Raw genomic sequence first — 13,709 nt, 5'->3', positions numbered from 1 at the left:
ATTCCATCTCAAATCATCTCAACATCAGAGGAGGCAGTGGTGTTCTGGATCTTTAGATGTGTTGCTGTATGTTTATTTGTCTTTTTCTCTGCATGCGACAGAGTCTCTTTTTCAGTGCATTCTGAGGGCGTAGTAGAGTAGAGTAAAGTAGACTAAAACTTTAATGTCACTAATGTGCAATTTTCTTTGCAGATAGTAGTCAACAGAAGTACATACAATACCACTTATAACACAACACAAAAACACATAAATCGTACACTGCCACCAAGATCATGACAATTTGTTTAAAAGACAACAGCAGAGGGAATAAAAGACTGTCCCTATCTGTTTCCACTGCATCTGGGAAAGATGAACGTCTTCCAAGATGGAAGCATCTGAAACTCATTGTGCAAAGGATGCTGAGAGTCCAAAACAACCGCCTTTGCCTTTGAGGTGGCTCTTTCTTCACACTGGTGCTGGAGGCCATTAAAAGAAACCCGTGATCTTATAGCACTGCCCGACAATTTTTGTCAATTTACACTTATTTTTTAGGCTAAGGCTGCCAAACCAACAGATAATAGAAAACATAAGAAATAAAAAACAATTTGTCTGCAGATCACATCCCATTCAATGTCTGTTTTCTGCCTTGTTTTTACATATATTTTATTTAATTTTTAATGATATTATACACCATAGAAGATAAAATTTTATGTTAAGAAAAATGGTTGAGCTGTATTTTAGAGTGGTGGTTTCTTCCCCTTTTTTAATATTCTCCTTTTGTTGCCCAATCCTCCTTTTTTGTGTAACCATTCTGCTGGCATCAAATTCAAAGTGAGCTTATCGTTTTTAAAACAACATTTTCCAGCTTCAACCTTTGTTATAAATCTTTTTATGAATTTGAAATAAGTTTAGCTGATCAACTCTGTGTCTTGATTAAATCTTTTTTCTTTTTTGGCCATTCTTTTTGGAAATAGGGGTAAAAAAAAGCAAGCCAGTAAACACATCTTTTTTTTTTTTTTTTTTTTTACAAGAGATGCATACACTCTTTGCTATATGAACATAGCGTAACAACTTGAAACCACCAAAGCCACAGTTAGACGGGCAGAGGCTGTGTCCTATTTGGTCTTCAGACCACCACCACAACACACATCGAACAGTACTCGGCCGGGTGCATCACTGTACCTGTACTACATGTCGGTTGGAATAAAACGCATCCGTGCTGAACTGTCTCATTCAGTAAAGTCGCTTTAGCTTTCACAGAAACAACAGTTTTCCTCCCTGTCGCCTGCTTACTTGATACCAGGAGCACATCAAACTAGACAGTCACGCTTTTTACACCTCTCCAGAGAGATGGATTGTGCCGGTAACATATAAGGCTCCAACTTTAAAAGACTACCTGTCAGAAAAAAGGGTTTCAAAAAACATGTTTTTGGTGACTAATTTCCTGTCTCTCTTAGAAATGGTTATCAACGGGAACGTGCTATATCATTCTTTTCTCAAGGAAAAGATCTGCTTTGCAGAAGAAATATTTGCACTGTTTTCTCAGGCTAAATATGATCTCGTAAGCTCTAACAAAGATTGAATGTGAAGCTACTCACACACAAAATCCTTCATGCCACCTTTGAATGTATTTAAATTAATTTGAGATGGACTAACTGAAACTGGAAAATAATTTCACTTCAAATTTATCCTGACAACGTTTGACAGAGACAGTCATCGCCTGCGATGACCGTCTACACATCGTGTTAATGTGACGATCTAAAGAAAGAGTGTCTGTGAACAACAGAGGAAGTGAGAATCAGAGGGAGACTAGGATGTGCAATATGAATGAAGCTGGAGTTATTTTTAGACTGTTCATCAGGGCATCTTCCTGTCTCACTCCTTCTCTAACAGCCTATCCTCACATAGTCCTGTGCAGTGTGGGATGTAGTGCTGGGAAGCATTATATTCACCAGCTAAAAACACAAAATATCTTAACAGGTAGTTCAGTCATATTTAGTCTTTAAAATCAACTTGGCAACTGCTGCAAAATTATTCCCAGTTTGAATATGTTTTAACCAGTAAAACATGCTAACAAAATGGGAAACTTACTTTAATAAATATGATCTCAGATGATGATTCAGCACGTCCTCAGTAACTTATCTTTTGTTTGACATTCAGACAAAGCAGACTGGACACAAAAGCCTCCATGGTGCAGACATCTGCCACCCTGATGAAGGCAAATGAATGAATAATCAAGGGGCAGAAGGAAGGGAGGAATGGGGGGAAGTGGTCAACGCATGTATGTACATGCATCTCACAGTGAAAGGCAGAACAAGACCCCAAACATCTGTCATCCTTTTCAGGGAAAATAGATTATCATTCCTGCCCAAAGCCGGCTGATTGGCCCTGCGACATTTTCTCTGGTAATTGAAATGGGATTACAACAGAAAGCAGTCCTGCTTTTTAACAGATCAAGATGGAGTATTTTAAAAGCAGACAGTGACAGAAGTAAATGGATTGCACAGAGGTAGGAGGCCAAGAGCTGGGGTTAGTGAAGCTAAAACCCATGCCATAAAACTTTCAGAGCAGAGCAAATCCTAGCTTTCAATCCAAGTCTATCCCTGGCTCTTCCAACATACTTGTTATTTTCCACACACATTGGTGATGCAAACAACACCCATCCACTTTCTTTGCTGTGTATCTTAAAACAACTATGAACAAAAGGATTTGCTTTTTCCTATCCAGTATAAGGGAGCTATGAGTGCAGAACTCAATATTACCTTTAAGTTTGGACCAGTGCACTAAAACTCGAGTCATATTTTTTTCAGCTTCACTTGCCCTTAGTAACCACAGGGACACTTCACTCCCTCAGTGAAGACAAATGTGGGGACTAATGAATGGTTTGCACAATTCCACCTGAATTTTCTTGAAGTTTCAGTGACAACAGTAAGCATGGTCTTCGATCTTCCTTCAAACACATGAAGTTCACTTGCTAACTTTGGTTCAGGAACTGGGCCACACCTCAACGACTCCTCTAATCAGCTGGTAATCCATCCATCCACCCATCCGTCCATCCATCCATCCATCCATCCATCCATCCATCCATCCATCCATCCATCCATCCATCCATCCTCCCTCTCTACTTATAACATCTGTTCACCTTATTCCAACCCACTCATCCCTCTTCGTATCCATTCATCCATTTTTTCCTCCTTTTCCTCCACTATTTTCCAGGCATCATCTGGGGTCCAGTAAACTCCCAGTCTCCTTCTCCCAAGCCACCAATCACAAGACGTCCCACGTGAGCCTAACAAGAAAACTTTCAAATGTATTCGTTCCTTTGCTTCCAATTTTCCTTCATACCAAAAATCTTAACTTCTGGAATGGTTATTGTTAATCGTCAGGAAACACCAGAAATGACCAAGTTTTTGATGGTTTTGAAACACCAGAAAAGAAAAACACCCATTACTGAACTGTGGTATTTTACCTAAGGTTGATAATAATCAAATCAAATGGCAAAAAACACGATGTGATTGAATCAAATGAAATATAGCAGGAAATACAGTATAATGATGCTTTATTTTTTTAATGGTGACTGAATGATAGGGAGTGAGCCATAAAAGACAAATAATTATTCTCTGACAACTTGAAATTATTTCTGAATGCTGCACTGGCCTCTGTTCAATACCAGACATTTAATGTCCAAAGAGGTCTCAACCTCGACCATATAGTCAGACTCAGATGTTGCGTTACAGAAAACAACAACAGCTCCCCTTAAATCAACTTATAGTTTTAAAATGGCAACATAATTGTCAGTTGAAATCCACATCCAAGGTCATATAAGGCTCAAATAACTGATTTGCTTCGTCCAATCACAGTTTAGTGAGGGACAGACAGGGAGACAGCAGTACAGACTGTCCGCCTTCTTCCAATGAGAGCAGCCTGCTGCGTGCAGCTTCATCTCCGTGAAGCTCCGGCCCTCCCAGCGATGATGTAATGTCATGAATATTGAAACGGGTTGCCTGGTCGGGAGGCGCTCGAGTCGGCATCTCTACCTCTCCATCACTTATATCTCTCAGCATCCGAGAAAACACCCAGAAAAAGGTAAGAAAGGGATTTTTATGATCACTATTTCCCCGTGGGAATGCTTTTTCTTCATACACACATTCAGTTCTACATGCTTGTACCAGCAGTAAGCCTTATGAAGGGCAAATTACTGTCTGTGGCCCATATTATGTTCTGTAGTCGGGCCACCAATGTGGGTTGATTTACTGTTGCTGCCTTCAGTGGTTTATATGTAGAAGACCGTGGGCAAAAGATGAGTCTAGGTGCGCTTTTCCCTTGTTCGGGACCATTCAATAGGAACTATTCCTTAATTAATCCGCTCTTTATGAAAGATTGTGTGACAGAAAGAGACAGGCAGTCGATTGCTGGCGTTTTCAAAGCCAAAGCAACAAAAGAAACAATGATGTATCAATAAAGCCATAGCCTAAAGAAAATGTTTACTCTTTGCCACTTAACACTTTTGTAGCTCATCCTACATCCATTTGAGAAGGCTTACTGAGTCATCAGGCATGTGGTTGTGGCGAAGGAGGTGACGGCTGACAGGAAACGGCTTTACTCTTATGAGTCTTGATGTGGCTCATCAAGTATGAAGAGGCTTTATTGTTTCTGTTTAATCGGTTTAAGACCAGATGAGGGGCCACACCAGCACCCACTGTGTGTCAGTTGGGCAAGCAGCGCTGTTTAATTGGCTGGCTGTAGTCTCAGGTCGGTGATGTTATATCTCTGTCACCCATTGCTCGCCTTGTGGGCGCATGTGATGCAAATGTGGGTTGTTTAATTACCCAACCCGCAGCTGATCTCACACACGGGCTGTCTAATCAAACAGGGGCCGAATGTCTGGGTGCTTGAACAGTGATGGTCCACCTGCTGACAGTTTTCCCCTCGCGGTAGCCCAACCTAATTATTCCATCTTGGATCTTTGTGAAATGTATGGTGCTTCCATGATGCAGGCCTGTCTTTTTACAATGTTTTTTTCCCCAATACGCAAACAAACTTAGACTGTTTAATCAAACTGTGTAAAGCAACCAATTATAGTCATCATCTTTTGGGTCCGAGGGGTTAATTGTTTTCCAGCCACACAGATATTAAAGAAGGGGATGGATGCTGCTGAGAATGAGCTGAGCCTCTGACACCATGATGAACCCATCATCTGCCGATTCGTCTCGGCAGTCAGACAATGCCAGCCGGAAGCAGCAGCGATCATCTTCTCCGGCTGGCCTCAAAGAAGGAACCAAAACTGCACAAAAGGGGAGCAACTCTACTAAACCCAACACATCAAAGCAATGTGGAGGCGGTGGAGGGGGAGGGAAAGGTAGCCGAGGTAATTCCCCCGTTTCCACAGGCAGGGAGCGGCAGGCCGGAGGCGCTCCTGCCATCAGAGGCGCGACTGCTGTCCAGGCTGCTGGTGCTGAAAGCCCGACGCTGAACAGGTCCGCTTCGGACAGAGGCGCAGTCCAAGTAGCAGAAGACTACCCCCGCCTCGTCGCCGACGCCTCCTCGCCATCTAGAGCGGATCCGAGCCGCGTTGTCTCCGACCAACCCTGCGCATCCAAGTCCCCCAAATTGAGGAGCAAGAATCCGAGAGGAGGAGAGGCCGCCTCAACGACAAGTAGCAGCAAGAAAAGCTCCAAAAGCACAGTGGGGTGCGGGCCCGGTTTTTGGAAGGAAGGATGCCTGCAGTCCGAGCTAATACAGTATCACTTGAATAAGAGCTTGGGGAAGAAAGGAACAAAGATGCAGGCAAAGTCAGCATCTCCACCGGCATCGGAGCCGGAGCTGTCCCCCGAGCCAGACAGTCCACCGATGGCTCCACAGCCTGACCAGAGACTGGAAGATGAAATCGATAGGCTGGAAGATGAAAACGAGGATCTCAAGGTAAAAAAAAACAACAATATATTTTTGGAAACTGACGATTTAGACATACTAAACTAACAATGGGCCAATTTTCTGCGTGCGCAACAGCCACACCTGTTGTATTTGCACGAAGGCTACGTGACAATTGCTGCTAGTGCTACTGACAAAGCTTAAGTCTGTTGGTCAAGGGCCTGGGCATTTTTCTCACTGGACAGATTTGATAACAACTAGATTTAAATAAAAACAACACTTATTATTTTTCTTAGAATGAGATTGAAGAAATGCGAGCAGAGATGGATGAGATGCGGGACACTTTCTACGAGGAGGACGCCTGCCAGCTGCAGGACATGCGCAGAGAGCTGGAGAGAGCCAACAAGAATTGTCGGATCCTTCAATACCGACTAAAAAAAGCTGAGAGAAAAAGGCTTAGGTTCACAGAAACTGGCCAAGTGGATGGAGAGCTACTCAGAAGTCTGGAGCAAGACCTGAAGGTAAGTCTGTACAGGGCTAGATTTTTCGTATACTGGTGATGAAAAACTGTGACCGTCACCATCCTCCCCTTTTCACCTTCTGGGTATATTTTATCCCCCCCTCTCTGTCAGGTGGCAAAGGACGTGTCAGTGCGTTTGCACCATGAGCTGGAGAATGTAGAGGAGAAGAGGACAAAGACTGAGGAGGAGAATGAGAAGCTGAGACAGCAGCTGATAGAAGTGGAGGTCACCAAACAGGCCCTGCAAAATGAGCTCGAGAGAGCAAAAGAGGTGAGGGGATGAAGGTTATGTGTTAATATTTGTTTAACTTTTTTTCTGTCAGACTTTTTTAATAATGCAATTTTCACGCTGAGTCATACCAAAACTTAAGATGACGTGAAAGAGAAGTTGAGCAGAGCAGTTTGTTCAAGGCAGTAACTGTGCATGTGTCCCTCTCTGTATACAGCTGTAAAGGCAGCATGCACATTCTTTACAACATAAAATTCTGTGGACTTTGAACTGTGATCAGCAGTTCAATCCATTTATTCGGACAAAACCATATATGATACAGAGAATAAAAGTGAGCGACAGCCTTTACATTATTCAATGACGTTTTATCTATAACTAGACTTCACTTCAAAAGAATTTTGCAGCAGTCACAGATGAAAATCTCACCTAAACAAAAGTCCTTATACTGGGTCTTAGTATGAGATGATTATAACATAGATGAATGACAGAACATGACATTTTGCACTGTGTCATCTTATAATTTAATTTTTGCAAATCAAATAAGTTTAGTCTGTTTGCTTGTGTGAAACATTCAGATGTGTGTTAACACAGTGCCAGGGAAGTAGGACATCAGCAACAATCATGCTGATGTAGTTGCAAAACAAAAAAACAAGAGCTTCATGTCATACTTTGTAGTCCTCAGTTAGCATGTTGAATGTTAACGTTCATGACAATGCAATTACAAAAAGACTGATAATGGCTTGTTTGGAAGGGTTGAAGAAGGGAGACTATCCTCTCTAAAGAGAGCATGGCAGCATGGCAGCATGGCTTAGATTTGCAAAGTTGCATCCAAACAAACCACAAAGCTTGTGGAACAATATCCTTTGGACGGACGAGACCAATGTGGAGATGTTCAGCACCACTTTTGGTGAAAACCAAATACAGCATATCAGCACAAACACCTTACATCAACTCTCAAACACAATGGTGGAGGGGGTGAGGATTTGGGCTTGTTTTGCAGCCATAGGACCTGGCACTCTTGCTGTCATTGAGTTCAATGATCTTAAAAAGTACGTGGATGACTGATGATGTCAAACAGAAAGTTATTACTAGAAATTGTTGCTGCTAAAGGTGGGCAACGTGCTGTTAGATGGGATGAACTAAGTTGTATCTGCAATTCTTTCTTTCTTCCCTCTCTTTTTTTTTTTTTTACCTGAAGGCTTTTATAATGGCCGGCATGATTTTACAAAAAATGTTGTTGGGGGGTGTTAATGAGTGCTATTATTTTCCTGGATTAGCTTTCCCTTTTCCATAAGTGATATCACTGCCTTCATTAACAAGAAAATGATCTGATGTTGTTGCTGCTGCCGATGATGATAATAATGATGATAATGATGTAACCGCTATTTCTGTGCAGCTCTCACTCAAGAGAAAAGGAAGCAAGGATGGCCAGAGAGCGGAGAGAAAGATTCCCCAGACCCCAACTGAGGTGAGTTTAAACCTCAGTGGATATCTTAATTAGTGAAATATTCTTCCAATGCAAATTCCAAATGAAAACAGAACGAGCAGAAGTCTGAATATGCACAGAGAATGTGTCCCTATGGATTTGTGAGCATGTTATCAATTAGATGTTACACAAGAGGACCTACATAGCGTTTTCTCACTTTTCTCTGAGACATACATTTTGCACAAAAGGAGACTGAAACCACAAACAAACAACTTTCCTTAACAGGAAGACAATGAGGATCTGAAGTGCCAGCTAGCCTTTATCAAGGAGGAAGCCATCTTGATGAGGAAAAAGATGGCAAAGATCGACAAAGAGAAGGATCGACTCGAGCAAGAGCTGCAGAAATACAGATCTTTCTATGGGGATGTGGACAGCCCTCTTCCTAAAGGCGAGGCTGGAGGGCCTCCCACCACCCGCGAATCTGAGCTGAAGCTCCGTTTACGCCTGGTGGAGGAGGAGGCCAACATCCTGGGGAGAAAAATTGTGGAGCTAGAGGTCGAGAACAGAGGGCTGAAGGCTGAGTTGGATGACATGAGGGAAGACAGGTATACTGTGCACATATTTATTTTGACACAGCCGGTAGCTGCTGAAAATGTTCAGCCGTTATGCAAAGAAATGCAACATATTTTCACAACAAGGAGGACTAAATGTGTGACTAAATTGATGTGAAACAATCATTTTCAGATGATTATGAAATAAATGATAAAGGATTATAGGGTCTGCAAACCAAATGACGTATTTAACCATGCTTTTCTGGTCTCTTTTCTTAGTCTGGCAGCAGCAGGACTGGATGGCTCGAGCAGGGGAGGTCAGCAGAGCAGGGAGCAGGGCGAGGCCCTGTCTGAGCTGAGGCAGCAGCTTCAACTAGTGGAAGATGAGGCTGAACTTCTCCGCAGGAATTTAGCAGATGTGGAGGAAGAGAACAAAAAGGTAGATGTTGTGAAATATTCAGTAAAAGTTTGCAAAGAAGATTGCTGCAGTAGGCCTCTTACATTGTTCGCTGCAGCCCAGTCTCACAAGAAAATGTGTAATAGGTAACATATCCGTAGAGACCAAGCCAAAGCTTAAAGCCACTGAGGTGAGGCACCGGGTAATTGATGCGCTGATTTTTGACCTTGTTCGATGTCTTTAAAGTAGGAGTCGGAATTGCTTCTTAACACTTAGTCCATTTATTTCCTCTGGCTTCTCGTACACATAAAAACATCCCCACCTGACCTATCGCTTCAGCATCAAAAACTGTTTTCCCCTTCTGGGTGAAACACCTGTCTAGACAAGGAAGGTTTCTACCTTGCTGATAACCCAATGAGACCTGACTCAATAGCCTATATGGCTCCTACAATATCTATATTAATATCTTCCCCTCTTTTGATTGGTATCTCTACACCTAACAAACTGCAGCTGACAGGGAAGTTGTTGGACAATACTGGGTCACATGGGACTTGACCTTTGTTGTCTTGTGTGACAGTCTGCAGTGTAACACCACAGTCCACACCCTCCTTGGCTCATATAAGCGTTTTTTAATTTTGTGACATTTGCACATAATACATAATGTAACAATTTACAATTTGCAAAGAAAAGTGTAAGCATGTAATGATTTTGGAGCCCTGAAAGTGCAGTAATTTTACAACTTTCAAACCTTTGTTTTGACCTTGCTACATTTTGTGCTTTTGTGGATCAGAGTATATTTACTGACTGTTACTGTGTAAGACTGACGTTCCTCGAGTCAAGAACAAACTACTTTTGACCACACATTGAGTAAATGTTTTCAAAACAGAAGATCTAAAAATTCCTTCTTCAGTTATGATGTTTTTGGACAGCCGCACATGCCAGCACTGAGACGTTTCAAATACTTTCCATCAAATTTCTGACAGACTGCATATAATGTGTTCTTTTTCTTCAATTTTGCTACACAACATTGCTGACATGTATTGATTTATTCAGGTGCATTTATTGGTGTGAACATTTATTTTGAATAATTGTATAAAAGGTTCAGGTATCTGAAAAACAAATATTCATAAAATGAGGTTGCAATAATGTGAAGTTTTATCTTTAGGTGACAAATGAGCTCAACAAACTCAAGTACAAGGCTGGTTCCCATGAAGCTGGATCAAGACATGGAGGAGGTTTGTTTTATTTATTGTTTTTACAATGTCTATCACTTATCATCAGTCCTTGTATCAGATAGAATATGCTACAGAAGAAGAGATTTTCATCTCTTTTCTCATAAAAAGTGTGTGCAAGGTGGAAAATGTGTTTCGTGAAACCCACAGGTGATGTGCATTTAAGTCTTATTCGCAGATGTTCCACTTTTCACTGTCCCCTTCTTAAATCCTAGGAGGAGCTGATTCCGCCAAAGTGGACGCACTCCAGGAGGAGCTGAAAGCAGCACGTGTGCAGATCAATGAACTGAGCGGCAAAGTCATGCAGCTCCAGTACGAGAACCGTGTGCTGCTCTCCAACATGCAGCGCTATGATCTGGCCTCTCACCTGGGCATCCGTGGCAGCCCTCGGGACAGTGATGCCGAGAGTGATGGAGGGCGGGACGATGACACGCCCTCAGCTGCAGCTTCCTCCCCTCGCCTCCTCCCTCCCCATCGCAAGCGCGAGGGCCCCGTTGGGGGAGAGAGTGACTCAGATGAGGTGAGGAACATCCGCTGCCTCACCCCGACACGCTCCCTTTTCTCACCTGTAGACAGTCGTTTTTTATCCAGAAGCCTGAAGGACCGGCAACAGATGATAGACATCCGCATTGAGGCGGAGAGGCTGGGCCGGACCATCGACAGGCTCATCACTGACACCAGCACTATCATTGCCGAGGCCCGAGTGTATGTCAATAATGGGGAGCTGTTTGCTCGGCTGGATGAGGATGAGGAAGGGGGCAGGTGATGAAGTTTAACAAAACATCACTTGAACATGAATCTGTGTGAATGCTTTGAATAATTCAGTCATGGATTCTACTTCGGCTCCACAGGATCAGAGAGCATGAGCTGCTTTACCGCATCAACGCCCAGATGAAAGCCTTCAGGAAGGAGCTGCAGAGCTTCATAGACCGACTGGATGTCCCCAAGCAGGAGGATAAACAGGCAGAGGAGCCACTGTCTGTAAGCTGATGCAAACACATGAGTGACTTTAAAGCTGCAGTCTGCAGGATTTGTTGTTGTCATACGTAAAGTCCTAATTTTTGGCATTTTAAGAGTTTACATGATCTATCAGAACGCTTGAAGTTGAAAACGGTGACCTCCGTAGTCGCAAAATGCAAGAAATGCTTATTTTTTAACCGAAAAATAAAAAGTTATTCAACTTCCTGTCCCGCCCCATCAAAATGGTAAATGGTAAATGGACTGTACTTGTATAGCGCTTTTCTAGTCTAGCTGACCACTCAAAGCGCTTCTAACTACATGCCACATTCACCCATTCACACACACTCATACAGCACGTCTATGTCTATACACACACTACGTGCTTTCTAATCATTCACACACCGATGGATTTATCGGTAGGCAACATAGGGTTCAGTGTCTTGCCCAAGGACACTTCGACATGTAAGAAGCCGAGGTCGAACCACCAACCTTCCGATTGGTGGGCGACTGCTCTTCCTCCTGAGCTACAGCCGCCCAAAACACATGAGAACTCGTGCACGTCTATGTGCACGCCAGATGCGCTTACACGACTCCTCATTCATCAACTCACCTGTCATTTGCGATCATGGAAGACACAGTAAGTAGACTAGCCCGTGATGAAGTTCAATTGTCTAGATAAATAAGCGTGGGGACGAGCCTACCTTGTATCGCGCGTGCACAATCGGTGATTGACAGGCAGCAGAGCCCAGCTTGTAACCTGATTGGTTACCTTTTACCGGTCCGGTCTGCAATTTTGTAAACAAACCTGCTGGCTTTGGAGGGACCTAGCGGGACATATAGGGGACCTAGAGAACAAATTTTTTTTTGTATTGGGGTATTTAATGTACTACTTTCAGAATCCCCGGACAGTTCCAGGCATTATGCTTGAAAAAGAGTTGCAGACTGCAGCTTTAACCTTTGTGTTGCCTAATGTGCGGTTTCCACATCCTAACTGCCTGTCACTCTGCTTTTCACCCCTCCCCATCTGTCTGACATCCATCCAGATGTTTCAGCCAATTATTTTGCTGATCCTCATTCTTGTTCTGTTTTCCTCACTCTCTTACGCCACCATTTTTAAGTTGGTATTTCTTTTCACCCTGTTCTTCGTTCTGTAAAGCACACACTCAGTATTAAGTTACGCACATTTTTATTGTTTCTTTGTCTACTTATTCATTCATTTCACTTCTGTTTTGTTGAACACTTCGCATAAGGTCACTCAAGGTACATGGCAATTTCATTTTCCCGAGTATAACTCAAGCAACTCATCTGCTCGAATGCTTTCGACATTTACTGGGGACTACATAACCTGGGAGCGACAGCGGAGTATTGGGTGAGTGTGCCTTTTACTTCTCTGAGCATGGATAATGAGCCTTTACCTAGTACACGGTTCTGAAAATGCTGCAGCCCTCAAAGCTCAATACATTCTATAATATACCCACTCAAGTGTTCCACTTAGTAATTAGACTTCCTCTGAGACCTATGTCAGCTTGTGTAGATAGGTTTAAATGACACCTGTCACATTTCTGCTAATTCCTCTAAGTTGGGACTTCATTCATAATTCTCTGTATAGCTCCATACTGTGTGAAAACCCCTGTGTGAGTATTTATTTATGTTTAAGAATACAGACTAATCTGATGCTACTATTTCCTCGGCAAGTCCCAAGAATGTTGCAAGGACTTAAAAATTTGTTTTGCTCGCTGCCTGAAAACCTGAAAACCACTTTGCCACTCTGTCTGTAGACTGTAGACATCTTATTTTACAGTTTTTAAATTGGTCCCTGAAACCAAAGCTATATCAGGTTTTCTTTACCTATCCATCATTTTAATGTGTATTTGTGACAATACACCGAACTGAGAGGAGTATATTGCAAATACTAAGGTTTGTGTTATGACAGCAGTTTAGGGCAAGACACACATACTGCACACACACACACATCAATCATGCACACTCCCACTGACTCTCGTACGCTGTCTTACATTGAAACAAGCATAAGGCTTATGTCTGCTTTAAGCTCCTCTTGTGGCATATGTGCTGAGTCACTGAGTCATGACAAAATGTCAGCATAATCTGAAACAAATCATTTAGACGGCCACTGGAAATATGATCAGGGCAACGAGGGATTATGAGACAAAAGAGACAGAAAGGAAAGAATGACAAAGGAAAAAAGAAGCCAAGTACATATGATTTATGGGTGTTGTGTGTGTCCAGCTGTGATTCTTTCAGAAAGTCTACATGATGTGGAATTTCTCCAAAAAATGTATTCTTTTTATTTATCCCCATGAAATTTATTTATTTATTTAGAAATGTTGTGTCCAGTCCTGCTACTTTTCCACCTTTGATGGCTATTTTGTGTAACTCTAAGTTGATCTTGCATCATTTTCTGGTTGTTTTTGTTCCACTTTGGTCATGTTGTATATCATTTTGATCCCCCCACATACCTTTGTGGATTTTCAGTGACCCAGTTTAGTTTGTTTTGCATTTCAACTTGTTTCCTGTCATATTTTA

General features: G+C 42.4%; 1 protein-coding gene across 2 annotated transcripts; it reads left to right on the top strand.

Annotated features, from left to right (window-relative positions):
• The first annotated feature begins 3,919 nt into the window (after nucleotides 1-3,919).
• mtcl3 (MTCL family member 3) lies at nucleotides 3,920-12,508 on the top strand. Of its 2 annotated transcripts, XM_075465049.1 has the most exons (11): nucleotides 3,921-4,065; nucleotides 5,101-5,901; nucleotides 6,147-6,371; nucleotides 6,483-6,641; nucleotides 7,996-8,067; nucleotides 8,311-8,630; nucleotides 8,856-9,015; nucleotides 10,139-10,208; nucleotides 10,421-10,967; nucleotides 11,057-11,186; nucleotides 12,209-12,508. In XM_075465049.1, exons 2-11 carry the CDS (start codon nucleotides 5,161-5,163, stop codon nucleotides 12,317-12,319), a joined length of 2,535 nt encoding a protein of 844 aa, XP_075321164.1. In that variant the 5' UTR covers nucleotides 3,921-4,065; nucleotides 5,101-5,160; the 3' UTR covers nucleotides 12,320-12,508. The 2 variants fall into 2 exon arrangements, with proteins under 2 accessions (XP_075321165.1, XP_075321164.1); XM_075465050.1 differs by lacking the exon at nucleotides 11,057-11,186 and having other exon boundaries at nucleotides 3,920-4,065; nucleotides 10,421-10,725; nucleotides 12,284-12,508.
• The last annotated feature ends 1,201 nt before the right edge of the window (nucleotides 12,509-13,709 follow it).

This window comes from Odontesthes bonariensis, chromosome 5 (assembly GCF_027942865.1).
Source record: "Odontesthes bonariensis isolate fOdoBon6 chromosome 5, fOdoBon6.hap1, whole genome shotgun sequence".
In the NCBI taxonomy this organism is placed as follows: domain Eukaryota; kingdom Metazoa; phylum Chordata; class Actinopteri; order Atheriniformes; family Atherinopsidae; genus Odontesthes; species Odontesthes bonariensis.
This window is presented reverse-complemented; position numbering and strand designations above follow the sequence as displayed.

What these genes read in the sequence shown, in the direction of transcription:
- mtcl3 (XM_075465049.1), top strand. Translation starts at nt 5,161, where the DNA reads ATGATGAACCCATCATCTGCCGATTCGTCTCGGCAGTCAGACAATGCC. An exon ending in GATGACATGAGGGAAGACAG is followed by an intron (nt 8,631 to 8,855) that starts GTATACTGTGCA and finishes CTCTTTTCTTAG; the next exon opens with TCTGGCAGCAGCAGGACTGG. An exon ending in TGGAGGAAGAGAACAAAAAG is followed by an intron (nt 9,016 to 10,138) that starts GTAGATGTTGTG and finishes TTTTATCTTTAG; the next exon opens with GTGACAAATGAGCTCAACAA.